This window comes from Colletes latitarsis, chromosome 7, assembly GCF_051014445.1.
Source record: "Colletes latitarsis isolate SP2378_abdomen chromosome 7, iyColLati1, whole genome shotgun sequence".
NCBI classification, from domain to species: Eukaryota; Metazoa; Arthropoda; class Insecta; order Hymenoptera; family Colletidae; genus Colletes; species Colletes latitarsis.
This window is the reverse complement of record NC_135140.1, coordinates 5,872,523-5,900,164: the sequence shown is the minus strand read 5'-3', so window position 1 is coordinate 5,900,164 and position 27,642 is coordinate 5,872,523. Positions and strand designations below refer to the sequence as shown.

Here is a 27,642-nt window from a genome sequence, read left to right as displayed (position 1 = left end):
GCATCGGTAAATATTTACAAAATGCACTCCCGATAGTAACAGAGTTCGCGAAATAATGAGACGCTTCGACGACGTAGATGGCGCTGCAAGTTAATTCGAGACGCGCGCCATTATGGTGGCGTTAAAGTCTCGTACAGGGGCAAACTTTTCACTCGAAAAATAAGAATATTCGTTCTCCGGTTGTGATATTGATATAAACAAGCCTGGGTAGGATTTAAAATAAGTACTATGACACATTTTATTTTAAAACGTCGAGCTCGTAGAGAATTTCACGAGTTTTATATTTAAATCTATTTCCCATAAAAAGTTTTTGTTGTTTGGTTTTAAAATTGAAATAATTTTTTTTAGCAGTACCAGCGTTTGTTTCTGTATTATTTCAATTATTTTTCTGCTATGATAGAAAGTGAGAATTTTTTTTGCAAAGCCAGGAAAATTTATAGACCATGAGCAACAGTTAAATTTAAACATTTCCGTAAAGAAATACGTAAGTTCGTTATGAATAATAAATTATCGGTAGGCGATGAAAATTCGCTGAAAATCTATTAACAGGTTCTCCGTCGAGCGACAACTTCTGCCTGTTTTTAACACCACGCTACTAAAATAATCCGCTCTAACCGCGTTTAAAAATACGGTTAAACAGGTTGAATATTCAATTAGGTGAAACGAACGAGTCCATTGAATACACATTACTCGTTTTAATATTAAACAAGAGAGTGCAAAAGCTATTGTAGAACGATATAGTTCTGAAAATAGCGCGTTAATTCTTGGATTTAGTTACGCTTTATATTTCTTTTAAAATGAATATTTGAGATTATTAATATTTACATTCGATCTATCGTCTTTTATCCATTGCCATTATAATTATACACGAATTTTCGGTAAAAAAAAATTCTGAAAACTTCTGAATCACCCTGCTATATATAAGTTTCACGCCAGGGGATGAAAAATAGTGAATAGTCGATCTTTGTGACAGGGGATAGCGTTGCGTTGAGTTTCGTTTGAAGCATAGGCTCCGATAATGTTGCACGTATGAACACAGCGGAGTCGTTAGGGTCTTTTACAAGTGTGGAATCATCCTAAGAGAGTCGTCACGGTATGTAACGACGGTGAAAATTCTATTTTCGTTTCACCCCGACGAGAAGCTTCTTGGAATAACTCGGACCTGCGGCGTTCTTCGCGACCGATGAAAATAATTCCATAGGTTCTCGAAGAGCGATCATTCTCAATCGTTTACCACGCTCAGCCAACAATACACAAATTTTTCGAGTTTCAATTCGACGTAGTTAGCAAGAAAAGCGCTACAACACGTTTGTCAATTTTCATTCTAAGGTTCGATTTATGCGCTTTTCAACAGAGCGAACGCTACCAATTTTAAGCGGAGCAAATGTGGTTTTTCTAGAATTTAACATTTTTTGTTCGCTGCTCGGCTGATAATATAGCGTGACGAAACACATTTTAAAACGCTCCAGAGACCCCGAGAAATCCGGTAATTTAAAGTTCCATACAAATCGGTTCGATGCTTTTTGAGTTCATCAAACGCTCGCGATCTTTGCTACATCGTAATATTATAGATCATCAACGTTTGGACTATTTAGTTCTTAAAATTTTGTTGAAAAAATATCGATTTCTAAACCGTTTGGTTACGCAATAATTATTCTCTGTAATTAAATAATTTTTAAACATTCTCCTCTGGAGCAATTGTACTGTTCCGAGCTGCCCCATTGTCATCGCGACCGAGCAATCTTGATTCGTACACGAGAGTATCCTTTTTGGGATGCAGCCATTCATTGTCGTTTATTGGCACCATTTTCATTTAAACGATTGAGAGGGCAGACTTTATGAAGCATCGCTACGTGCGGTCGTTGATAATACCGCGATCATTTACAATGTCCCAGTTGCAATTGTTCCATTTGCGGTGGTAAAAAGCTCGCTACCATTTACAATTATGCAAACTAAGTGGCGGATACTCTGCGCGGAGACGATTTTTCCTATCGATTTATTCGCGGTGACATTCAAAATGAATTATATTATAATCGATGCGATTTAATTAATCGTAGAGCTCCGTTTAGTGCTTCGCGATTTGAATTTAAGGGAAACAGGTCGCTCGAATCGGAACAAACGGACACGTTATCTTCCAGATTTTATTTTACGAAAATCTGACGAACCAAACGAGCTGAGATTTAACACACATCTTATCGATAGAATAAAGAAATTACATGTATTTTCGAAACTCAACATAACGCATGGATATAAAAATATTGGCAACTGGACAGAAACAAAAATAGAAAATTTAATTGTTTTAATAAAGAATAAGTTTAGAAGTAAATTCGTTGAACTGTTTGTCCTCTTCATTTTCGACTTTAAGGCTAAGGAATTCTCGAATCGAAATAAAACACACAAATATACACAGTCCATCGAAAATTTGAAACTTTGTTAAAATGCTTTCAGTCTTGTGTAAATCTTCATTGATAAAAACATATATTATTCTTTGCTTTAGAGTGTCTGTTGCCCTGTGTAAATTAGAATTACGTTACTAAGTTCTTTAAAGATTCATGGACAAAGCAATTGCCACGTATCCTGCTAATTTCCTTTTTCCTTCCTGCAACAGCGTTACGTAACTGTCCACGTCCTTCGCAGTCTAATATAGTTTTTGTCTATCGTATCAGGTGATTGGAATTCGAACAGGCAGTGTGTATAGGAGGCCACGCGTGTTTCGTCAGATTTGTAAGGGTTATCGAGTATCGTTTACTATATCAGTTATATTTAGGGAGCTTTTCGGTTCGAAATAGACTCTGTATAATAGAGTTCTCGAGGATCAAACGCTTCAAGATTACCGTCCGACGTCTTCGTCAACTTCCAATTCAAACAAACCTCGAAAGGGACTATTATCGCGAATTGGAAATCAGTTTAATCTATTGTACCATCGACTATCATCGACACCAATTCCGCATATGACTAACTGCAGACAGAACTGTCTCTCTCGCGATCAGCTGTTACCGCTATCATCGTCCCGCCTCGAACGTTGAGCAAACACACGCCCACGAACGGTTCAAACGGAACTACAGTTACTCTCGACAAATTGCCTTTTTGAACGAGCAAATCAAACAGAAAGAAAGAGCTGCAATGGGCAGTGGGAAACCAAACGCAAAACAACGGGGAGTAGAAGTTTGGAAAATGCAAAATAATACCTTCCTACCTAAATATTTGATGGAATGATCGTGTGACAAACTGTTAACTATGGATTTTAGGATTAGAAAAAGAACGTATATTAATCTCCACACCAAGTAGAGATCGTATAGATCAAAAGAGATCGCAACATTCAAGCATTCAGTAGTCTTACATGCGATATAAGTGTCAAATGTCTAAACTTTGGCAAAAGCACGGTGAAGCTTGGCCAAACGGCGTCAAACATCCAATAGTTTGAAAGAAACATTAAACACAAACAATATATAATATAACTGTTTGAAGATACTGGTAAATATATCTAAGTTTTTAAACATACGCATGAAATTTCGGGGAAACATTTCTGGCCACACAGTATATTTTCGGTAAAGAATTTTTTTCTCGAAAGCACGTAGGAATTCAGGGGTATGTCTGTTCACCAAAAATGATTGTAAGTGACAACTGCAAACAAAAATAATTTTTTTAGAACTATTTGAAATTTTTTAATTTCGTCGAAAAATGTGTCCACCTTTCTGAATTTTTTTCTCGAAAATGCGAAGGATTTCATAGGTATGCGTATTCACCAAAAATGATTGTAATTGATCCCTGCAATCGAAAATAATTTTTCCAGAACGATTTAAAATTTTTTTTTTTCTCCGAAAAATTTCAGCAGCTACCCCCTGTCGATTTTCCTTAAAAATTCGTTTTTGATTTTTAGTAATTTTGTTTGACGCCCTACGGAAAAGTTGTCTAATACTTTTTTGTAGGTGCCCATGAGCCCTACTTCAGAAAAAAGTTTCATTGAAATATATTCACTATTGTAGGAGTTATGGTCGTTTGAAAATTAGACCATTTTTATGGGGTTTTTTTCATTTTGCGGTGTCAAGGATCAACTTTTCGAATATTTTTGAAATTTCTCCACATTCTCCATCAAAATACGCGTAGTTTGCTTTTTTAAACATTAAAATTGTCCAATCCGTTCAGAAGTTATGACATTTTAAAGATTTGCATGAAATTTCAGGGAAGCATTTCTGGCCTCACATTAGATTTTCGGTAAGGAATTTTTTTCTCGAAAATGTGTAAGATTTCGGGGGTATGTCCATTGACCAAAAATGATTGTAATTAACCCCCCTAGCTAAACATAATTTTTTTAGAACGATTTGAAATTTTTTAATTTCGTCTAAAAATTTCAGTACCTACTCGAATTTTTTTTTTGAAAGTGGGTAGGATTTCGAGGGTATGTCTATTCACCAAAAATTATTGTAATTGACCCCTGCAACCGAAAATAATTTTTCCAGAACGATTTAAAATTTTTTTTTTTCTCCGAAAAATTTCAGCAGCTACCCCCTGTCGAGTTTCCTTAAAAATTCGTTTTTGATTTTTAGTAATTTTGTTTGACGGCCTACGGAAAAGTTGTCTAATACTTTTTTGTAGGTACCCATGAGCCCTACTTCAGAAAAAAGTTTCATTGAAATATATTCATTATTGTAGGAGTTATGGTCGTTTGAAAATTAGACCATTTTTATGGGGTTTTTCTCATTTTGGAGGGTCAAGGATCAACTTTTTGAATATTTTTGCAATTTCTACATATTCCTCACTAAAATACGCGTTTTTTGGTTTTTTAAACATTAAAATTGTCCAATCCGTTCAGAAGTTATGGCGTTTTAAAGATACGCACGAAATTTTGGAGTAACATTTCTGGCCTGAAATTACATTTTCGGTAAAGAATTTTTTTCTCGAAAATGGTTAGGATTTCGAGGGTATGTCTGTCGACCAAAAATGATTGTAATTAACTTCTTTAGCTAAAAATAATTTTTCCAGGACGATTTGAAAATTTTTTTTTCGCTAAAAAATTTAGGCACCTTACTATCGACCAAAAATGATTGTAATTCATCTTTGCAACCAAAAATTATTTCAAATTTTGTAATTTAATTTTTTAATAACTCTTTAACGATGCCTCAACCAAGAAATCGATATTCTTGATTTTCGTCTTATATTGGCCTCTAGAATCTCTCATTAAAATTTTTCCCAGCTGGTGGCCGAACACCCTGTAAATACAACTGTTCGAAGATACTGGTAGAACTACCTAAGAACAATTTAAGGAAATAAATTCAACCGATCATAGTTAAAATATCTTGAAACTAGCACTTAACTATCAGATGGAACTTAAAGATCCGAAACAAAGGAATAGCTTGACCAAACGGCGTCAAACATCCAACAGTTTGAAAGAAACATTTGGCACAAACAACATGTAATACAACTCCTCGAATATACTCATAAAAATATCTACGGCCAACCTAAGGAGACAAACTGGACGACTGCAAACCAGCTCAAACATACCAATCCAATCGATCGTAGTAAAAATATCTAGAAACCAGCACTTAACTATCAAATAGAACTTGAGATTCGAAGGAACAGGTATTCCGTTCTCAGGATCCTTAGACGCGTTTTTATTAGAGATCTCTAATTCCGTGGTCAAACTAGACGCAGCTGACGCAAGTCGTCCATCTGTCGCACGGTTCAAACAGATTCTATTAAGCTTGGTTAGCGTTCGCCGGATAGTCAGCAGAGACAGGACGCGCTCACGTGAGACGACCGCGTCTATTTGCTCTTCCTATTTTCGTAGCCGTTTGGTATATAAAGAGCTCGTCCTCGGGACATTGCCGAAAGATTTGGCAGCCATCCGCGGTTTTCTGCGCCGCGGCACTCGGCGCCGTAGATAGAGCCGCTAGAGACGACGACCAGGAGCATAGTTTACCCGGTGGTGTGCGAACGCGAACGGCGAAAGCGTCGCCTGGTTACTGTTGGTTCACCGTACCGCTCGTGGATCCGTTCGAGTTTCGTGTCCGCGTTCGCGTTCGCTTTCACGGGGAGCTGGCGGTACGAAAATAGACCCGGTTCGTGATCTTCCTTTTGCCCCCAGGGTCCCGGTGGAAACGCCGGAATCGATCCCTTCGATGTTCGCGCGACGCGATCGCCGCTTAGCAACCTCTCTCGATGGACACCGGAGGATCGTGCGTGTACCGGTGATCCTCGTGTCGTGAATCCGATCCACGTGCTCGAAAGGTGTGTTCGTTCGTTACGTCTTGACCCCTGGTGATCCCATTTGGACGAGCAACGTCGCCTGTTGACGGCGAACTGGGACAAAAATTCGTCTTCGACGCGCGGTGAACACCAAGTTGGCGCCAATGGATGATAAATGAAGCACGTGGCGCGCAACTGACACAGAGAAGAGATCGTAAGGATAAGGAACATGGGGAACGCCGACAGCATCCACGAAGTGGAGATGAGCTCGCTGTCGACGGTCGAGAACGATCGTCCTCACATCATGGTGAATACGGTGATAAAGATTCGAATTTTGGATCCCCCTGAGCCCTCGACGGACCTGGTTGCTCGTGGCGAAACGCGATATTTGCAGTTGGTAGCCGTGGAGTAAAAATTTGTGGATAAGTTACTCCCACATGTAGAGTCGTACGCCATGTGATTTTCTATGAACGAAGAAAAAACTTGTTTCTTGTTCTTAAAAGGAAAGACTCATTTTAAATTAGTTTACAATAGAGAATTTATTCGAGATCAAATATTTCCAATCACAATGTTTAATCGGAAATAAATCTTTTCTATTATTTAGTAATTCTTTATTTTTTTGTACATTGAGATGTAATATTTTTATTATGTTTATATGGTATTATTCCTCTGTATCGGTTTTGGTAATTGAGCATTACTTGTCCCTTGATATTAAAAAAAAACTATTTTGTAAATAGAAGTGTAATAAACAACATTTGATAAAAAGAAATAAAATAAATAAGAAATAAGTTTCTTCATAAGAAAATAGAAAATTAAATAAGGAATAAGTTTCTTTTCGTTTATAGTGAATCGCCACTATAGTGTACGAATAGGGGAAGTAATTGTACGAGAAGAAAATAGTAACATTCCGTAGATTAGTGTTTGGTATAATTATGGTATTAAAATAATAGGTCCGAGGATTCGAGCGAAGGATAGAAAAAAGGAACAACAAAAATGTGGTTCGATCGCGAAACGGTTGCGAAAGACCACCATTGACAAGTCGAACAGGTTGTAAAAGCAGATCGTGTCGTATAGGTGTCTGGCCGAGAACAGGCGCCAGTACACATATATTCGCTGCTCTAAAGCGTGTATATGCATTGGTATCGCAACTGCTCGACACGTAAGACGGTACATTGCACGGTTTATGTAAAATCAGACTTGTTTTAAACCGTGCAGTCGATACCGCGGGTCGTTGGCTCGTCGTATGTCCCGAAATGTCAACGAATCGTGACGCGCTACAACGCTCCGAAATATACGTCGGTTTCGTTATATGCTAACATTCTTGGAACAACAGAATCTCGTTATGAAACCGAATATTTGTGAATGAATAAATTGTTAAATAGATTTACTCGAAAGTATGAAGTGTAAAATATAGTTTCTCGTTAACTGCCCTACCAGTTGTATTTTTGTTTGCTCGTGTATTTGTCATTATTTCGTACATCGAGGATGATCTACAAAGATTCTAAAAAATATTTGGGAATGGATAAATTGTTAAATAGATTTACTCGGAAGTATGAAGTATAAAATATAGTTTCTCGTTAATGTCGCCCTGCGAATCGTATTTTCGTTTGCTCGTGTGTTTGTCATTATTTCGTACATAGAGGATGATCTACGAAGATTCTGAAAAAATTTGTGTATATAGTTATCTGCAATTTTTTGTTTTTTAATTTCCAGAGAACACCAATGCGCCCAATGATAGCGGAATACGACCCAAAGAAGCACGGTGTGAAAACAGAACTCACAGACATGGTTCTCGTCAAGTAAGTGTCAAACTTGGTTTACGAAACCGACGCGAACGAACGGTTCAACGATAGTCGAGCAATTCACTATCTGCTACCACGACCAATCATCACCATTGCTTTCTTGCCAAACTCAAATGCTCCGTGCTCAAGCAAACGTGAGTGACAAACCCGAGGATCATATATTGTGCATTGTAATCGTATATTTGTGTATTCTCTCATTCTCTATGCTCAATTACTATTTGTTACATACATACGTACATACATACACACATACATAGATATATATATATATATAATTTTACGTATATATATTTTGAAAAGATATTCTTCTGTAATTGTTAGCATCATAACTAATACATCATGCATACCGCCTGATCGCTGAACCCGTAGCGTAGCTGGCACCAGGGATGCTTGACGATTGATCGCTGAATCGTGACGATTCTATTGCTGGTTTGTGCAGAAACGTGCTTCCATTTTATTTATTGTGTGTCGTGCGCTCACATTGTATTGTTTTGAAAACCTTTCCTCCCTATTTTTGTTTCTTCTTTTTAACCCGTTAGTGGTATCACTTCACCGTCGACCGGGTAATTCGAACGTCACTTTTTCTCTGCTATAGCATAGTCTTCGTATCATCCAAAACGTTCGCAAAAGAGTAGAAAATTTTAGAAGCTTGTAGTATTAAATAAGAGAAGTAAACAACATGGAATCGATCAATTAACGTAGATTTTACCGACTAACTCTGTTTAACAAAATTGCAATTTTTCTTTTTATTGTTAGTCGCAAAATTATCGTATTTATTTTGTCTGGTTTTATTTGTTTAGAAGAATTTCTCGATTATTCTCGTTTTATTGCTTGCGATCTTGGAGCACAAAAATGTAATTGATAATAGAAAATTTATGGACCTTTTACTCCTCTTAACGAATCTTATGTGCTTTTGGAATTTTTAAGCGTCTTTTCTAACACTTTTTCAATATTTCAAACGTTGGAATTATATTCGGTATTATTCAAAATAATATTATTCCTTTGGATTATTATTATAGCATTAGTTTTACAGATTCCTACCGTTGAGGTATCACAAACGTCGCGGTATTTTAAAGACCTATTTAGAACCGTAGTTGTTTATGTTTTAACGAGTGAACAAATCTTTTGTTGCAATGAGTAAAAAGAAGGGGGAAAAATAGTGGTAAATGGAATGTGTTTTCGTAACGTTGAGAACAAATGGGTACTTTGAAAGTTGAAACTAATACATGCAAGTCTCAATAAAGAGACGTTCCCTTGTTGAGACCATAGTTTTCAAATATTATCGATGATAGAAAAACTGGAATGCGCAAAGTGTGGTAATAAAACGTAGCCGTTTTGCCATCAGAACTCGTTTTCTCATTATTTCTCGACTTTAATTTATCGAACGTTAACGCGCAAGATTTCGTTATTAATAAATCCGATAAAATAATTATACAAAATTAGTAGTCGGAGTTTTGATGGCACAACGAAGATATAGTCTCGTACACGGTCTTGCAATCACATATTATCCTTTTTAAATCAATTCTAAATCAGAACCAGAAGAACAACGAATTCTGTATCGATTGTGAAGTTTTTCATTTTCCATGCAAAGGGGTCGAGTAAGCTATCGTTGAATAACACTGTTCGTAATTTACTTCTCTAATTCGCGGAAGATATGCAGAATCAAACAGTTATCAATTTTCTGCACGAATAGTCATTAATGCAGGTAAAAAATGTTCAAATAACTAGGAAATGCTGGTTTCATTGATAGTAAAGAGACGTTATGAGTGTATAGCATGAACTTGTTAATAACGTAATGGTCTCGTTAATTGCACGCAAGTTATCCCCTCTCCTTCTTACAATCAGTTGAGAAACTATTTGTCATCGATACTTCGACTTTTTCTATTTTAATCAAACGATTATAAAGGAATTTACTAATTTCATCAAAATGAGAATTAAATAACAGATGTTTTATTGGAATTTATTTTTGAGAACAATATTTACGAATAGCGTAAGAAATACATAGACCTCTCGAACATTGTACGAGCATTTAGAAATCGAAGCAAAATCAATTGGGCGCTCGAGGCCACCATTTTATTCCGGCGTATACTTAACTGCCATATCTCTCGTTTTTGCACGCTGACCCCACAGGCGCATGCTATCTATCATAGAGACAAGCGTGATTCATAGTTGAGGATTTTCAGCCACCCAGTCGAGCTTGGAAAAAAACACTTAAGACTCGAGCCACAAATACCTGGAAAATTCCAGAACGAGTATCGTATAATTCCAATTTTTATTGCAAATATAACGAGTCCTTCAGGAAAAAAAAAGAGGAAGATACGAGAAATTGAAGGTCTGAGGCGTAAAAGAGCTAGAAATAGTAGGTTTAATTAGTTCTATAGTCGTCGACGAAAGTTTTGCTCGACCCCCTTGACACCCAGGGAAGGATTTACACTCTGCACCGTCGAACAGTAGAGTAGTAGAGCGATGGAGAAACGAAACGTAAAATGAGAGGATACAATATACGTAAACCATGCACGCAGGAGCCGATTTTCCGCACAAACGAGCGATTTCCCCGATCGTCGATTTAGCGGCAACACGACGAAATCTTTGGATCCTTTGCGCACAACACGGAGACCCTCCTTGCTGCACCTTTCGATCGCGAGACCCGTACACATTCGATCGATCGATCTCGTTCGCCTACCTTCGATAATCGACGCTCCCCTGTTCTATATCGCGGTATTTTTTGTTTTATTTTTTTTTATTTTCGTTGGGCAAAATTTTATTCAAACGATACACAAGTTACAACATCGATAACAATTTATTTATACAGTCAAATTGTTCTTCAAACATTTTTATTCGTACGAGAATTTTGCCCATCTTTCGTTGCGTAAGTTCCTTTGTTTGTCGGCGAATAATCGATCGTGAAATCGTCCGTAGAAAACCTCCGATAATGACGGGACCTTCGACGCAAGGATGCCCCCCGGCGGTAGATTTTAATTCTTTTAACGCTCCATTGAGCGATAATTCCCGCGAGTTAATTGGAAACGAGACATTTAATTTCTCTCTCGTTGCACGATCGCCTGGCACGAAACGCCTGTTGAATAACGTTTAATCGTCGCACGCGTAATCGACCGACAATTTCGTGCTAGAAACACAGTAGTGCCCCGTTATATGCGTGGCTAGCGCCCCGGATACATGCGAAAGAGTCGTCCCCACCGCCATTTATGCTCCCTCGACCGTCGACCGCGAGCGATCGGGACAAAACTCGGTCGATGGACGATCCACGTTGGTTCCTGGATCGAGTTCGTGTCCAATTTAGCGGTGGATTATTATTTAAATTATTGGAATTTATTTAGATTAATTGCGTTCAGGAAAATAGAAAATAGTTACGAGCATCGATCGAATGGGAATTTTAATGCGAATAAAATTAAATTATTATTCGCGATTACTTTTACAGTGGTGCTTTCCTACTTTTTCAAGTAGAATATTTATTGATAGTAAAGTACTTAATCTATTGCTTTGTGAATCAGAAGTATTGCCCACTTTATTTGTTAATTGTTCGAAACTCGTCGTTGTTATTTTGTCAATAGTATTTCCATAATCTGATTAGCGATGTCTTTTCAATAAACATTATTTTACTATTCAAACGACTGATCGAGGTTAGTGTATGATAATCCGCCACTTATTCAAGCCCGGACATATACGAATCTTCGGTTTTTCGCATATAGCGAGGCACTACTGTCCATCGTTACAGCATTATAGATTTCATACTCCAAATTCAATCTAACCTTTCTGCAAATAAAACTTTTCTAAGAAATTTTCTTAAACTTCTGTAACAAAAATGCTGGTGATACACGAATTATTTATTTAATTACCAATTATATATGGAATTTATAATTATATACGAGTATAGTATAAAAACTCTACAGCTAATTTCATACATTTATTCGTATAGTAATTGTGATAATTTCGTGGGGGATAACAGTTGCAAGGTTATTAATTACATCTATTAAATGTTTATGATTCTTCGGAGAATACGATGGTAGAAAAAGCAGAGTATGCATTGCCAAAACAAAAGGGTGAATTAGATTTGCAAAGGAGCGAATTTAGTTTACAAGAAGTTGAATTTGGAGTGGAAAATCTGTAGTCAGGCCCCGTTGGATGGGTCCCATCGGGCCCCAGTGATTCGCGCGACGATCGACTCGACCGTAATTGCCCTTTATCGTGGAGCACGCGTTTAATGGAATATATTAAAGGTCGCGTTCGAGAAAGTAGGGATGAAAGGTACAAGGGGCAGGAAGGAGGGAATCCTCGCGACGGTTTCTTCGTCATTGGCTGAAGATGCTTCGTGATTGAGGCCATGCGGTGTGCAAGCAAACTATGTTCCTCTGAAGGATATAAAGATGACATCTGTCTTTACTATATAATATGTGCATTTATATGATTCCAGACTTGCGTATAAACTGCGGGCATAGATTCGGGCTCTATGAGAGTGCTCTGCGAATAACGTGAAAGTGACAAAAAAAAAAAATAAATAAATAAAATAAAATAAAATAAAATAAAATAAAAAGTAAAACAAAAAAACAAATACGGTTATCGTTTAGAAAGAGAACGACACGGTCTCTGATGGACAATCGCGGGTTCGATAACAGTTTTGTGACGGTTCTTTACTTGACCGACGTGTAACCGAGACGCCAGTCGACGAGCAACGAGCAAAAATTAAAAAAAAAAAAAAAAAAATAAAAATCATTACACCGTGAACGCAAAGTCTCATGACTCGGACGAACCGCGACGCAACAGGACTGACGCTCTAAACGATCAGCAAAAAAAAAAAAAAAAAAACAAAAAAAATAAAGAAATCGAACGAAAAAAGAAATACCATATGTATACATAGAGAGAGAGAAACGAGTTTCGAACTTTTTTTTTGCCCGAGTAAACGAAAATATCTAAACGAACACAATACGTATATATATGTATATATCACGTATATATATATGCGGAAACGAAAAACAATTGGCATCGAATAAATAAAGATCGTTCGACGTGCGTATTAAAAAATAAAAAAAGCAAAAAGCAAAAATTAAAAAAAAAAAAAAAACAAATGCTCGGCGAGAAGTGCAAAATGTCAGAAAGCAAAGAAGGCTTGTTAGTCGTCGTACTGCGTCGTGGCGCTGGGCGTCGCGGTGATGCAGTGCGGTGGTTGCAGCTGCCTTTATGCCCGATCGCGGCGCGTGAACTCTTGTCACGTGTCACGTGACACACACAGACTCTATTCCGGAGCTTTCTCGACAGAAAGCTTCGCACGACTAAGGAGAGAAACTACCGCACCTCAATGGGTACCTATAATGCCTACACACCTAACTTTTTAACGATTTTATTACACTCTTTGTCGCGCCTTGACGACCCCACACCACAAACACGCAAACACACACGTATACATTCCTCTCGATACGCCACGGTCGAAAACGATCGAGACACGAAACCGAAACCCTTGAAACGTCCCCGACTCTCCATCCACCGATACGGTCTGCTCGGTTTCCCGGGATAAATCATGCTCAGCGCGACACGCCGTGAGTTAGAATACCGTTTCCTTGCCGTCGATTTTCATCTCTTCGCGTTTCAACGGGCCAGAAGTCGGGGAAATAGGTGCATGGTCGCGGGGAATCATCGAAATCGGGTGAAAAAACGGCGTCGAAGAACAGGAGGCGTGGCTTACGATCGATATTTGTTGGCAATTTTTCGATAGTTTCGACTGTTTGTCTCAGAAAAGTTCGTAGAAATTAAAATAATCGTAGAGCTCTTCCGTAAAAAATGATGATTCGTAAAATGAACTCCAGACATGATTCGTAAGTCGAACATCTCTATCCCTCACAACGTGGAGGATCCCTCTTGGATGCATCGAAGCACGAAAGACATTTAAAAGACGATGCAGTAATGATTCTTAAAATAAACCCCAGACGTGATTCATAAGTTGAACCTCTCTATCCCTTCCAACGTGGAGGATTCCTCTTGGATGCATCGAAGCACGAAAGACATTTAAAAGACGATGCAGTAATGATTCTTAAAACGAACCCTCGGACGTGATTCCTAAGTTGAACATTTTTATCCGTTCAAAAAGATAAATGTAATTCCAGGGCTCAGCGATATCGCTGCGTATAAATATTCGCTGGTCGTCGAATTTTGTCTCCGCTGTACGAAAGATGTTCATCTTAAGAATCATTATTGTACCTCTCGTATTGTTTAACGTTGGAGACCAGGGCGGGACAGGGTATGAAATTCGATTCGTCTTTCACTGCTCTCCGAGGCTCCCTCGAGACGAACAATTCCAAGAAGAGGCAGGGATAACTTGCGGACAGAATGAGGGGGCGAAATCTGAATAGAACGAGGGTCACAGAAGGTTTTATAGAGGGATCCTCGACTAAACTCTCGAACAGGGAAAAATCGAAACTGGGATTGAACCCTAATTTGGTGCTGTCCAACGTAAGCTTCGTTACTGCAATACTTCTTTTCCTGTGATTTAAAAATGTCTTCCGTGTCATATATAATACGGGGTAGAATTGTTAATTGCATAGCATCAAAGCAATGGTTATAGTAATAACGTCGATACGACATTTTTAAACATTTTCGACCACATTATTCTAAATAAGGTCGTTTCTATTCATCCAATTTCGTTACTATATTATAATTACATATCGAATCTTTTGTTCACCCTGATGATTGTTCTAATTTGGTCCAACATACTCGATCTTTGCTACTATAGTACTGTAAAATTTTATTAATAGTTGCACATATTAATATTTCCATACACGTAGATGACTGATATTGCTGCATGGTAAAGTTACAATCCAGAATAATGCTTATTGTACTACGTTCAACTCGAAACTTTTTAATTTTAACTTCACTTAGATACAATTTATTCATTCGTCGAATCTTTACGAACCTATTACATCCAATGCTTTTGTTTACACGAAGTCTTAAGTTGCACGTAGTATTCTACCTGTAAATAATATGTTGACGAATATGCTCGACGCGCATTGCACCGTTTTAGTATTGAAAGTCTCTCTTTAGTATTAGCTACCCGCTGACAGTCGTTGTTACAAGCGAAAGGAATTGAATCTCGTGCAACGAATCGATTTGGTTATGCTTTTTCTAATTATACGAAAAAGTATTTCGAGGCATTTCAAGAAACATTGGCGAAACAAAATTCTTGTTAAGCATCTAAGGGCAGTAAAAATGTCAAGCTGCAGACCCTGGAAACTTTATCGATGATGCAAGTTTCGCTGGCACGGATTTGCGCTTCCTGAAATTCGAAATACGTGATCTATTATCTCGAGATGAGTTTTCGTGCGTGGTATTTTCGCGTTGGTGTGCGATTCGCGCGCCAACGATCGCAAAGGAAAGTTTTTCGCAATTACAATTTCTTGATTCACATCCCTGACATTCGTGACAGAGTATGGGAATATTCTTTGGAGCTAGAAACGATTATTTTAAACGAGTTACTGTATCTTTTTTTATCTGCCTTTTCCAAGTATCGGGGCATAAGCGTTTCTCATTATTTTTTCTCATTTCGGTCGAGCAGTTTCTTTACTATTAATTTACAGAAACGTGCTTAACCGTGGTTTCTTCGTCTCTCGTTTATCTTCCTCATCAACCTAACTACTCTACGTCGTTGGTCGTAAATTAAAATAATTACTGGACACAGAAAATCTCGTGACTATTAGTTTAACGTTCGTGTTAGATAATATCGAATATTCTTCCACTATTATTCGATGTCGTTTAGTAGAATATTAAGGATCGATTATCTGCTATTTGTAATGCAGACGTTTGGGACAGTCGCAGAAAGTGTAATTATAGGCCAAATGCGTAGCAATTCTTGGAATTATTATCATTCCAATCTCCTCTCTACTAGTAGATCAAAATTTTATCTTGATTTATCGTGTATTGCTCATAACGACCACAATGATCTCAACGTTTAGGTAAATATTTAGGCAGAGATTCAGTTTTTCCACGGCTGATTACTGTAATTTATAATTGTAATTCGCGTTTTTCTCCTTCAAGGTTGTCGACGAAACAATCGCCGCGCAATGTGTTGAAATTATTACTGTCCGTGGAGAATATTTGCCAGAAATTGTGTTGCCGGAAGTTCTAATTCTGCTCCTGTCTAAACAGACCTTTTGCCAAACGCGAGTGCGCGTCGTATTCGCTAAACACGTTGCGCCATGCACTTTTTCCATCGACGATCCCGACGAAACCGGAAACGAAAATCGCCGCGCGACACGATCGTCGAATCGGAAACAACGAGAGTAAAGAAACGAAAAAAATAATAACAAGAAAAGCTGCGAGAGCGAAAGACTGATCGATCCTTTGCGATTCTTCGATCGATTTCCTCTTAGGACTCGGCGAACGGGGAACGTTGGGCAGCAGGGAGGAAATCGAAGGAACTTGAAAAATGCATGAAAATATCAGTAAACGATCCAGTGACGAAGTTTTGGCCAATGCGACTATTCAGATAATTAACGACGTCGATAAATCGGGAAAATACAGCACACGAATTGCGCTCCGGTGGTCCAAGTTGGAGAAACCAAAGAGTAATCGTCTTCTACGTAATAAAATTTTACATTTGTTTTATTACAATTAAAAAGAAGAACTTTTAGAAGCAGTTTCTCCGAGCATCGACACCGAAATTTATTTAATCCTTGTCGCGTTTACTTTCTTCTAACGATCTATAATTTGAATATAGCAACGATCGAGCAAGCAAGAAGTAATTTTAAGCGAACGGGATGTCTTTTTGGTTTCGAGAACGAAACATTGCTTACCCGGTGTCCTCGAAGCTCTGCAAATAAATCACGCCTACAGCAACGTTCGAACGCATGGCGTGAAGAAAGATGGTCGAGGCCGCGTCGCTAAATCCATTTCATTCGCGAGATCTCGCATCGTAGTCAAGTGTCATCGAGCAGTTCATTCACTGTCAGTTCCATTTCCTCTACTCTAGAATTAATGCTTGTTACGAGTGTCCAGCTTTCTCGCCTGATCGAAACGCGTGGTTCGCGTTTGCGAGTCATGTCCTTATCGCGCATCGAGCTCGTTCGGTGCAACGTTTCATTCACAAGCGCGCGTACAGCGGCGTAGTCGGAACGTTTCTATTTCTCGCTGAATCATTTTTCTCTGGATCACCTTTTGGAGAAATTACGAACGGTATCATAGATGTACGGATAACACGAAAGATTATTAATTCTGAAATATCGTAATTTTGAGACCATATAAAGATCGACTAAGTTAATATTAATCCTTTCTGGATTTTCTTTCGATAATATCGCGAAACAAAGCGATGATAAAAGAATATATAAAAACATTTTAAGAATCGTTTAGGTCTGTTTGAGTCACATTGTATTTCGGTTCAGATAACGTTGCATAATTTTGGCTCAGAAGTTTATTACGCAAACTTTCTGTGTGAAATTTCGACACTTTGTGCCATACATTTTCTGTTGTTTCCGGATTACATATGTATTTGAGAAACACATTATTCTTACTTAATGGAAGAGCTTCGATAAATAAATGACTTCTGTATATTCAAATTGGAGAAAGAAAATTGAATTTTTAAAATAGCTTAACGAAACAAACGCGAGTTTATTTAGAATGAATTGCAGATTTTCGATTCGAACTTAACTAAAATATTTCAATGTTCCAAAGATTTTTGTTTTAAATACAGTAAATCCTTGGCGATTAAATGTTTATAGATTCTGTAGCCTTGATTATACGGATTAATTCATTCAATATATGTAAATAATTACAATTTGAAGCGAGTCGTGGATCTCCGATACGTAGAAAATTATGCAAACTAGTTTAAACAGAGTAACAATAGCAATGATGGGCAAAATTCTTATCTAGATATAAATTTTGAATAATGAATGAAAGATAAGCAAGTTTTATCCATGTCTCGTTGAATAAAAATAAAAGTTTCAATTTAACTGTTCGATGAAAAAACGTCACGAATAAAATATTATTGGTTTTATTGATTATTTATTATCGAAGTCCTTGAGAGTAAGCACAGTGTAAGCAAATGAAATTAAAAAATTACAAGAGCTGTAAATTCGTGTTCCTCCATTTTGGTAGCATACTTTAACTCTTAGACGACCACGCAAAGTCCATCAGGGACTCACTAATTATATTAACATCTCATGTTTGCAATTTTAGATAATCTTCTCTAACATTATGGCGTGATCACATGTTTGTAAGTTATCTTAAAACTACTGAAATTAAATAATTTATGCTTGGAATCTGTTAAAGATTCCACTTGATGCTTCTCTTATTTAAAATATCTTGACACGAACAAGCAAAAATATAAATTATTAATTTAGAAGACAAATTAAGTAGATACGTGTGTTTCCAGTTATTTGTAAAACACAGAAGAATTTGTGTATTTTCTACTTTTATTAGTTAATGTTGATTAACTAGTAGAAGTATTAGCATCGATATTTGCCAAGTCTTAGTCTCCATTGAGTATTTTGTGTAGAAAAGAATCGTGTGATCGCCTAAAAGTTAAAAACCAATTTCTGAAAACGATTATATTGAACAAAAGTATAATCATACAGAGAAGTAAGAATATAAAATAGTCGACTCAACGTCCGACCACGCTGCTTCGCAAGCTTTAACGTGCCTCTTTACTTTAAATCGACCGTGTTGGGATTTGAAGCGCCTCGAATCAGCTCGAAAAAATTCGTATCGATTCAAATATGACTCGAAGTTTAGAAGTATTGAAAGTTCTGAGTCTCGAAGGTCTGATCTGCGACTCCATTGCGAAAGAATCTTCTCGAAAGCAGGAAATATTGTCAGTAACAAAAGAAATAGATTGAAAAATACTAAAATATATACGATATATTAAATTGAAGTACAAAGTTCTGTTTTTCACAAACTTCGTTCCCATTTAATTTTCCCATAAATTAATTTGTCTATGAACCGATTCCATAATACGGGAACTATCCAAACATATCGATACCTTCAAGATTCAAGATACTCAAAACTTACCGAGACTTCCAAGGATTCCAAAGCTTCCACGCTCGAATCGACTCGAATCCTCGTAGTCACGGAAGCTTCGAACCGTTCGAAACCCAATATACGAACAGCCTATCGCCAGCTACGACACTTCGATCCTCCCTGTTCTCCGCTTCCCCTCGCGTGGCGTGCATGCGTTGCGATAAAGAAAGCTAAATCTCCTACGAACCCCGGTCACTCTCTTCTTTCCCTCACGAACGTAATTCGAGGGTGTTTACAATACAAGACGACGCGTCGTGTACCGTGTCGTACGGAGCCAGAGATCCCCACGCAAAACACTATATACTCACGTGCTCACTATACCGCGCGCTCTCAGAATTATTATATATAATATTTATAAATATATATATCCCTCTCGAAGATCACCGAAGGGACAACGCATTAACGACGTCGGTTTTGCAGATACAAGTGCGAGAAAAATGACGTACCGATTACCGTCACGAACGGCTCGACGTTGCCGCTCGTGGAACGACCCAACGACGAGGAGGCGGCCCTCTACAATCCGTTCGAGCACAGGAAGCTCGCCCATCCGACCTCTGACCTCGACACCCTGATCCATCTGCTCAAGGGCAGCCTGGGAACCGGCATTCTGGCGATGCCGATGGCCTTCCGCAACGCTGGTCTGCTATTCGGTCTGTTCGCCACCTTCTTCATCGGGGCTGTTTGCACCTACTGCGTCCACATACTGGTCAAATGCGCCCACGAACTCTGCAGGCGGATGCAGACGCCTAGTCTGGGGTTCGCGGACGTCGCCGAGGCGGCCTTCCTCGTCGGCCCCGAGCCGGTGCAGAAATACGCTCGGCTAGCAAAGTGAGTTACCTTCTAACTGAAATTTTTCTTATGTAAATTGAATGTTTGTTTATCCTTGCCAATTTGAGAGATACCCCTTGGGGGAATCAGCGAAGTGACCGAAAGACGTTTTAAGATCGATACAGTAATGATTTTTTAAATGAATCTAGGTGTGATTCGTAAATTGAACATTTGTTATCCTGCTCAACTTAAGGGATTCTTGTTGGAGCCAGTGAAGCGTGAAAGATGATATTTAAGAATTGAAATAGTAATGATTCTTGAAATGAACCCAGGTGTGATTCGTAAATTGAACATTTGTTATCCTTCTCAACTTGAGGATCTCGCTTTAAGGAACTGTTAATCCAGGAACCTACTTCACGACCAGTTAACTAAGATATCTACGACCAAAATATAAAAATCAACTGAGATAGAATCCGTGCGAAGCTCGAGAGTGAAATCACTTCAGAGATAGTATACAATCGACTTTCGAACAGAGACATAAAACACTTGAGCTACTAAACGCCTTCGCGCAACATACACCTGCCAATTTATTAATACCAGTTGTCATTATGTTATATTTTATCTGCTAAACCACCCATTTGAATCGGTAGCGCGTTGTCAGTCTGACGCAAGACAATCCATTAAGTTTCGCAGCCGCACGTAAGCGAGATTTACGATCGCTTAAAGCTACTTTGAATCACGGTGTAAAGTACATCCTCGATTTAACAAATTTTCAATCGAATGGAAAATATTCAACGATACTATATCGATACATCCCCAAGTTACATTCTTTCCCTGGTATTACTAAATTGTCCTCTCGAACGCACCTGCTTAAAGTTCAGATTCAATGTTTTATATACCATAAATTAATTTATTAGCATTATTACTCTATATTATTCTCTACACACAGATATTTTCAAGGTACCTCTCATCTTGGACAAAGGTCTTTTAAATATCAAATTGCAATCAGCTCCTGATGGATGGTGAAACTGGAGCAAAGAGTAATCAATTTTTTTGTAACGTTTCAGGGCAACCATCAACTCGTTCCTCGTGATCGACTTGATAGGTTGTTGCTGCGTGTACATAGTCTTCATCTCGAGCAACGTGAAGGAGGTGGTCGATTATTACTCAGAGTCTAATCACGATGTACGGATTTATATGGCGGCTTTGTTGCCATTGTTGGTCGCTTTCTCCCTGGTGAGGAACCTGAAGTATCTGGCGCCATTTTCCATGGTCGCGAACGTCCTGATCGCCACCGGAATGGGCATCACCTTTTACTACATCTTCAGTGATCTACCGAGCATCAGCGACCTGCCAAACTTCTCGAGCTGGTCTCAGTTGCCTCTGTTCTTCGGTACCGCCATCTTTGCTCTGGAAGGCATCGGTGTTGTAAGTACACGTTACGTGTCTTAGCGCTCGGTTCGTTCGTCTCTCTGCTTTTTTCGGACCGTTTCGTTCGTATTTCAGTCGACGATCGTGGACGTAAGTGCGTTGGATCGTGTTTAGTATTTCGATCGTGCGATCTAGCGAGAGAACATTAGACGCTGAATCGAAAATTCCGACCCACGACCCTGGCGAAATCGACTCTTCGGCGTTTTTTGCGTTCCTCGTACCTCGAAACACGTTTAGTTCTGTTTAAAACTAGCGGATATAAATTTTAAGCTTTTCGTCTTCAACTTGAAAATTAATTGTTTTACTTTCAGAGTGAAAAGTCCTGTTGATCGTATATGAATGACAGTCAGTCAAAATATGTACTAAATATGCAATATATTTTGTAACGTATAAAACAAAAATTAAATAATTGATTGCTAGAGGAGACATTTTGCAAGTTGATCGAACGCAGTACTTCGTATTTTCTCGAAAAGAAGAGGTTGACTTCGCGAATTGAATCGATTATTTATTAATAGTTTTCTTCCCTCTAAAATTGGTTAGTTTGCAAGATGTATCGCACATTATCGTGTTTCGAAATTAATCAATACATAAAGTCGAAAATGTGTAATTATTCTTTTTATGAAGTTCACGTTATTTTTAAATCGATAAAACGTACAACAGCGACGACCGTGCTCCGTGTATCGGTTGTCATGCTAACCGTGATAACCGTGTAGAAAAGTTTAATGTCATAGACGCGGGGTATTACGTAACCGGATGAAGCAGGAAACGAAACGAACCACGGATAATCCTTTCCTCGAATTTATACACGACTAATGCGTTTTACAAGTATTATCAACAAACTATAAAATTAGAACCTGCGGTTTAAATATCGCAAAGTATGTAATACACGGAAGAAATACTTTGGAAATATTTTTGAGCAGCACGAACTTCGATCATCTTTTAATTGTGTCTTCCTGTTTCTGGCGCCAATTAGCCAATCTATTCTTATGTAAAATTCTCTTGCAATTGTATTAGTGCGGTTGAAATTGGCACTTTTGTACCGGTCCATTTTAAAACATGACATATTTGACACTCATTGTCAAACGTATCGTCAGTATTAATACCTATCAATTATTTCTAGCTTGATTACCTCATTTGAAAACTATTTCTTGTTAACCGTATTAGAGACCATACTGTTTGTCATTCTTATTGATTTATTTTTCTGTATTGTATTATATGTATACTCAAATTGGGTTACTCGTTCAATAAATTATCATTATCGTTGGCACTAGAATATACACGAGGTATGAATGAGAATAACACAATGTAAGACTTGTTTACTTTTCATTTTTTATTAATGGGGCCATTCCTAATATATTTGTGAGGTATTCCTGATTAAAATAATACCAAACACGATATAGTAGACTTCTGTCTATTCTTAGGTAAATGTTACGGATTATATTTCACACAAACAAAGAATTCACAGCCGCATCCATCCAGCGCTGACATCGATACTAAACAGATGACAAATAAAGCGTAGGAATTTTAAGCGGCGGACACCGGTGACCACCATACCATCCACTTCCTTGTGTCATCCAAGCTTCATTTAGCTTCAATCAGCATTCTTTAACGATCGAAATTCCTACGTTTCCAGGTGATGCCTCTGGAGAACAACATGAAGACGCCCACGCACTTCATCGGTTGCCCCGGGGTCCTGAACACCGGCATGTTCTTCGTGGTGCTGTTGTACAGCACCGTCGGTTTCTTCGGTTACTGGCGGTACGGTGAGAACACGCAGGCTTCGATCACCCTGAATCCAGAGCAAGACGAGATCCTGGCCCAGGCGGCGAAGCTCATGATCGCCGTCGCCATTTTCCTCACCTACGGTTTGCAATTCTACGTCCCCATGGAGATCATTTGGAAGAACGCGAAGCAATACTTCGGTTCCCGTAAGCTGGTCGCCGAGTACGCGATCCGTATATGCCTGGTGATCTTCACCGTGGGCGTGGCGATCGCCATTCCGAATCTGGGCCCGTTCATATCGTTGGTGGGGGCCGTTTGTCTGTCCACGTTGGGCCTGATGTTCCCGTCCGTGATCGAACTCGTCACCGTTTGGGATCAAGAGGACGGGCTCGGCGCTTTTTATTGGAGACTCTGGAAGAACCTGGCGATCATCGCGTTCGGCGTGTTGGGCTTCCTGACCGGCACCTACGTGAGCATCCAGGAGATCCTCGAGGAGAAGAAATGAAGCGCCGGGTTCGAAGGAGCTGCGGTGCGACGGAATAATCGCTCAGCGCGTACCACAGATGCCGGCGTGTTCGACACCTTCCGCGCTCCACGGGAGCGGGCTCGTCGAACGACCAGGACGACGACGACCAGGACGGTGGATATGCCGCCGCCGCCGCTGGAGCATCCAGGACGAGTTACGCGGCCACGCGAGCTCCGAACTACTAGCTTCGTCTCGCTGCTTCTCTTTCCACATCGGTAGTACGACGACCGTACCGACGACGAAGACGTCGCGTAGATGGGCCTTACCCCCCTATAAAACAGCCCACATTGAGTTTTTCATACTATCCTTTTCGTTCTTTTTCTTCTTTTATTTTTTTTTTTAAATCGTAGACAGAGAGTTAGTCGTTACGCGTGGAAAGGTGTTCGTGTATCCGAATTATTGTATCCGTGAACGTCCGCTTTCTTTCGTTCCGTAGCTCTAGATACACAACTCCCACTCGTACTCCGTACAATGTTGATTCACTATAAACGAGAAAAACTTGTTTCTTACGAATGAGTCCATTTCTTCGTGCATCGAAATGAATTAGAAACAAAACTATCGACGGTCATGCCACGTTGGAAACACCAGTGAAGCTGCTGTTGGGGAACCAATCACTTTACATCGGAATTATTATTATTGTACACAGTTTATATTATACTGCTCTAACGGTTAATATTAAAAAAAAGAACGAAAAAAAGCTAAAGTAAACACAGTGTAATAAAAAGAACATTTGATAAAAATAAATGGAGAACATTCATAAGAGGCAAGTTTCTTTTCATTTATAGCGAATCACCGCTACAGTGTACGAACACGAGTGGGAGCAACCGTACGTACGCGTAATAGATGATACACGAGTAGTACAGTTATCCGCTTTTCCTAGCGTTTGCATTAGTCATCCGTTGGGACATTTGCAAAACTGTCCACGGACGTCATTCCGTTTGTAATCCACTTGTACACGAACTCCTTTCGACGTAGTTTCGTTTTTCCCCGCAAACACGTGTAACCGAAATATGTATCGTATAGAAGAATTACGGGCTTGATGTATGCGTTTAGAGATGCATCGATCGATCTTCGCCGATCTGCGTCAGAGTCGTCGCTGCTGACGTCGCGCCGTACAACGCCGTACGCCATAACGCGCGGTAAGAATCATTAATGTCTGCGTTCCACTTTGATCCGGTGCTCCAAACGGTCGTTTACATTTAACGGAGCAAATAGATTCCGGAAGTCGATCGATTATCAGAGATCCAGTGAACCAGTTCGTACGCTGAATATTTTATCCGTCGGTTAATGTTGGTTTATATAGAGTCGATCGTGCAATTTATTCACCCATGTTATTTTTGTCGCAAAGAGGAAATTATATGGTTTAGAGACGAACCATTTCATCCTCGATAAATTCTGGCCCAATGAGAAGACTAATAGGGTGGACGACGAAAAAATTTAAAGAAATTGTCACATTTTTTTTTTTATTCAAAAGTAGAGTCCATGTTGATGATTCAGGCTACCGAAAATACTTCTTGGAACGTCTAATTTAAACTCGCCTCGCCTACTTAGAGACACGCGAACATCTTCGACAAACGGTTGTGCAACCAAGCGTGTGTATGGAACCTAATTTCTACGTGCGCGTCATTAATGAGTTTTATCGCGCGTCAGTGTACGTTCGAGCGATTAACCGAGCAAAAGTCAATGGCACAACGTGGCTCGGAGTATCCCGGATGTTCAGAGACGAGTATTAAGGACGTGGATAGAGGCGCGCTCTTTTCCTCCCCTCCTCTTTTATTATTTATTCGCGTTGAACGAAGTTTTTTTTTTCATCGATTTTTAACAAACTCTCACAACTGCGGGACGGTTTTTCTTTTCTAGTAGCTTACGTACGCGTCGTACGGGTATAGATATGTAAATTATACTTAAGCGTCGTTTTTACCTACGAACAGAAGACCGTTCGCGTATATATATATATATATATTTTTTTTTTTTGCCTTAAAGTGTGTTCGTTCAAATTTGCCGCGACGAGAGAACGATTTGTAAGATAAGAGGTTTCGTCGGGCGATCGTCGGATCGATCGCGTGTGTACGTCTATCGTCGAAGAGAGATCTAATACGAGTTTTTATCGATTGAAATTCAAGTCGAGATCGAGAGCCTTTTAAACTTGGGAATCGAATTGTCGGTGATATTCACGATTGGACATATTCTGAAAATAACTTTGTTCCCTATCGGACGAAGTGTTCTAGTTATTACGATACGCATTAACGCTTCGACCGCCATGTTGGTCACAATCGTCGGTGGCGCTGCGATTTTTTTAATTATAAGGCCCCGCGCGCTAAAGTTTTATCTTAGTAGTGTAATATTAGGACGAAACAAAGTGATATTTTTAGTTTTTAAAGGCAAGTCAAAACCACGAAGCATGTAAAGTAATATTTATTAGATTAAACAAAATTTTCGTATTAAATATTTCGGATTTGTACTCGGTATTTATTGCACAAGATACAACATACGTTCACGGAGAGAACGCGTGCAGTTAAACGAATAATTAAAAGTTGGGAAACGAAGGGCTACCGTGTGATATCATTTTTTTAAGAATGGCCGTTCAAAGTTCGCTAGGAATTAATCGAAATGGAAAAATCTGAATTATAAACGATGTTAGGATGGCGGCCATCGCGAAATTAGCTTGGTGGTCGGCGCGTTAACGGACAGTTCGATTCTATTGTACGATATTGGATAAGCGTAAACGTTTAGTCTCCGTCGACGTAATCGATCGACGTAACTCCGATGGAAACTGCCGATCTGTTCCTAGTGCCTTGTTGCACAAAACGAAAAAACGTACAAAAATGGTTACTAATTAAGAGTAAGAGGCAGAATGGTACGTAGGTGTGAGAATATCGTGATGCACGCTTGCTAGTCTGTAAGGAGTTTTAGCGAGAGACACCGACGCGTCGTTGGCGTCAACGCGCGAGATTAAGAAGCTAATTGCATCTTTAACCTGACACCGAGAAGGTCGATTCTGACGAGTCAAAGGACGGATTTGACGTCGAGGGACGATAAAAGTGGGAGGGTGTCATGGCCAATGTGCTCATCTAACGAAAATTTCTTATTTTTCTATCATCGAATCGCTTAGTTGGACGAACATTTCGCGGGACAATTACGGTAAACTGACGAAAAGATAACGAAAGGAGAGAATAAACGAAGAGTCCAAAAGTCACGGAATAGTACAAAAAAAAAAAAAAAAATAAATAAATAAATAAGACTCGTACAATTGCTTTCTTTTTGGTCGGACAAGACGCAAAATTTTTTAGCACAGCCTTCGTTCGGGCTTCGTTGTTCTTACAAAACTATTTCTATCATTCCGAGGACGCGTGTTTTATGATGTTAAAGCGCCGAGAGTAAGCGAGAAAGTGCCGACCATTCGTTCAGACTATTTTCGATCGTTGTTCTGACGTGTAACCGCGCGTCACTACTACTTGTACAATTCGTTCTCGCTTCGAAACACCGGAATTTTAGTGCCTTGGTTCTCTTTCGTCTCGCGAGGATCGTAAAGATTAAGACGGTGGCGTGTTGCATAGCGACGAACAGACGTACGATATCGTACGACCACGTTCGAAGGACAATAAACCGGATGCACGGTAGTTATTGCCATTCTCGTCGTCGCCGTTGCAGAGAAACGTTTTAGCAAATAACAGGTTAGAAAACGAAACTGTTCCTCGTCGTTCCCCAGGGAACTGCTGAATTTCTGCCAAGCTTCATCCATGTTTCACCATACTTCTATACTCGTCCATTCTTTATCCATCAATGGTTTTTCTTTTTCACGTATGTACACGTATACACAGACACACGGACAGCCCAGACGAATAGTCTCTACCATATTGTACGATGACTTATATTTTTCGAACAAGATCTTCAGAAACGTGAGCCTCAATTTTTTGAGGCGTCGCGATTTATGGAAATATACATGCCGTTTCGCTGCTTTTGTACTTCGGACTTCCATGATCGATCGCACATGCGCGTACTACGTGGCAATGGTTGCCGCGCAATGATATATCGTTTCACGTGCACGCTGTCAATTTGTCAGTCATTGTACCAAACAATGTTACGATATTTAATACACGATGAATCGATTTGCAAAATAACAACTTTGTCCTTTTCTGCCTGTTATCCTTCATCCTAGATCAAATTTTAAATAGTCGTCTCTTGGAACTT

At 39.1% G+C, this 27,642-nt stretch overlaps 1 protein-coding gene across 3 annotated transcripts in view; it reads left to right on the top strand.

Moving 5' to 3' along the window:
• LOC143343155 (proton-coupled amino acid transporter-like protein pathetic) overlaps positions 1-25,899 on the top strand; it is a 47,860-nt gene extending 21,961 nt beyond the window's left edge. Inside the window, exons 1-5 of one of the 3 annotated variants that reach the window (XM_076767748.1) lie at positions 5,822-6,502; positions 7,900-7,985; positions 19,425-19,832; positions 20,840-21,200; positions 22,837-25,899. In XM_076767748.1, the coding sequence (XP_076623863.1) occupies positions 6,416-6,502; positions 7,900-7,985; positions 19,425-19,832; positions 20,840-21,200; positions 22,837-23,430 (1,536 nt within the window). In that variant the 5' untranslated portion in view covers positions 5,822-6,415 and the 3' untranslated portion in view covers positions 23,431-25,899. Of the gene's footprint in view, positions 1-5,821; positions 6,503-7,899; positions 7,986-19,424; positions 19,833-20,839; positions 21,201-22,836 lie in introns of those variants that run through there. The other 2 variants (XM_076767749.1, XM_076767750.1) reach the window with 2 other exon arrangements.
• Positions 25,900-27,642: the final 1,743 nt, after the last annotated feature.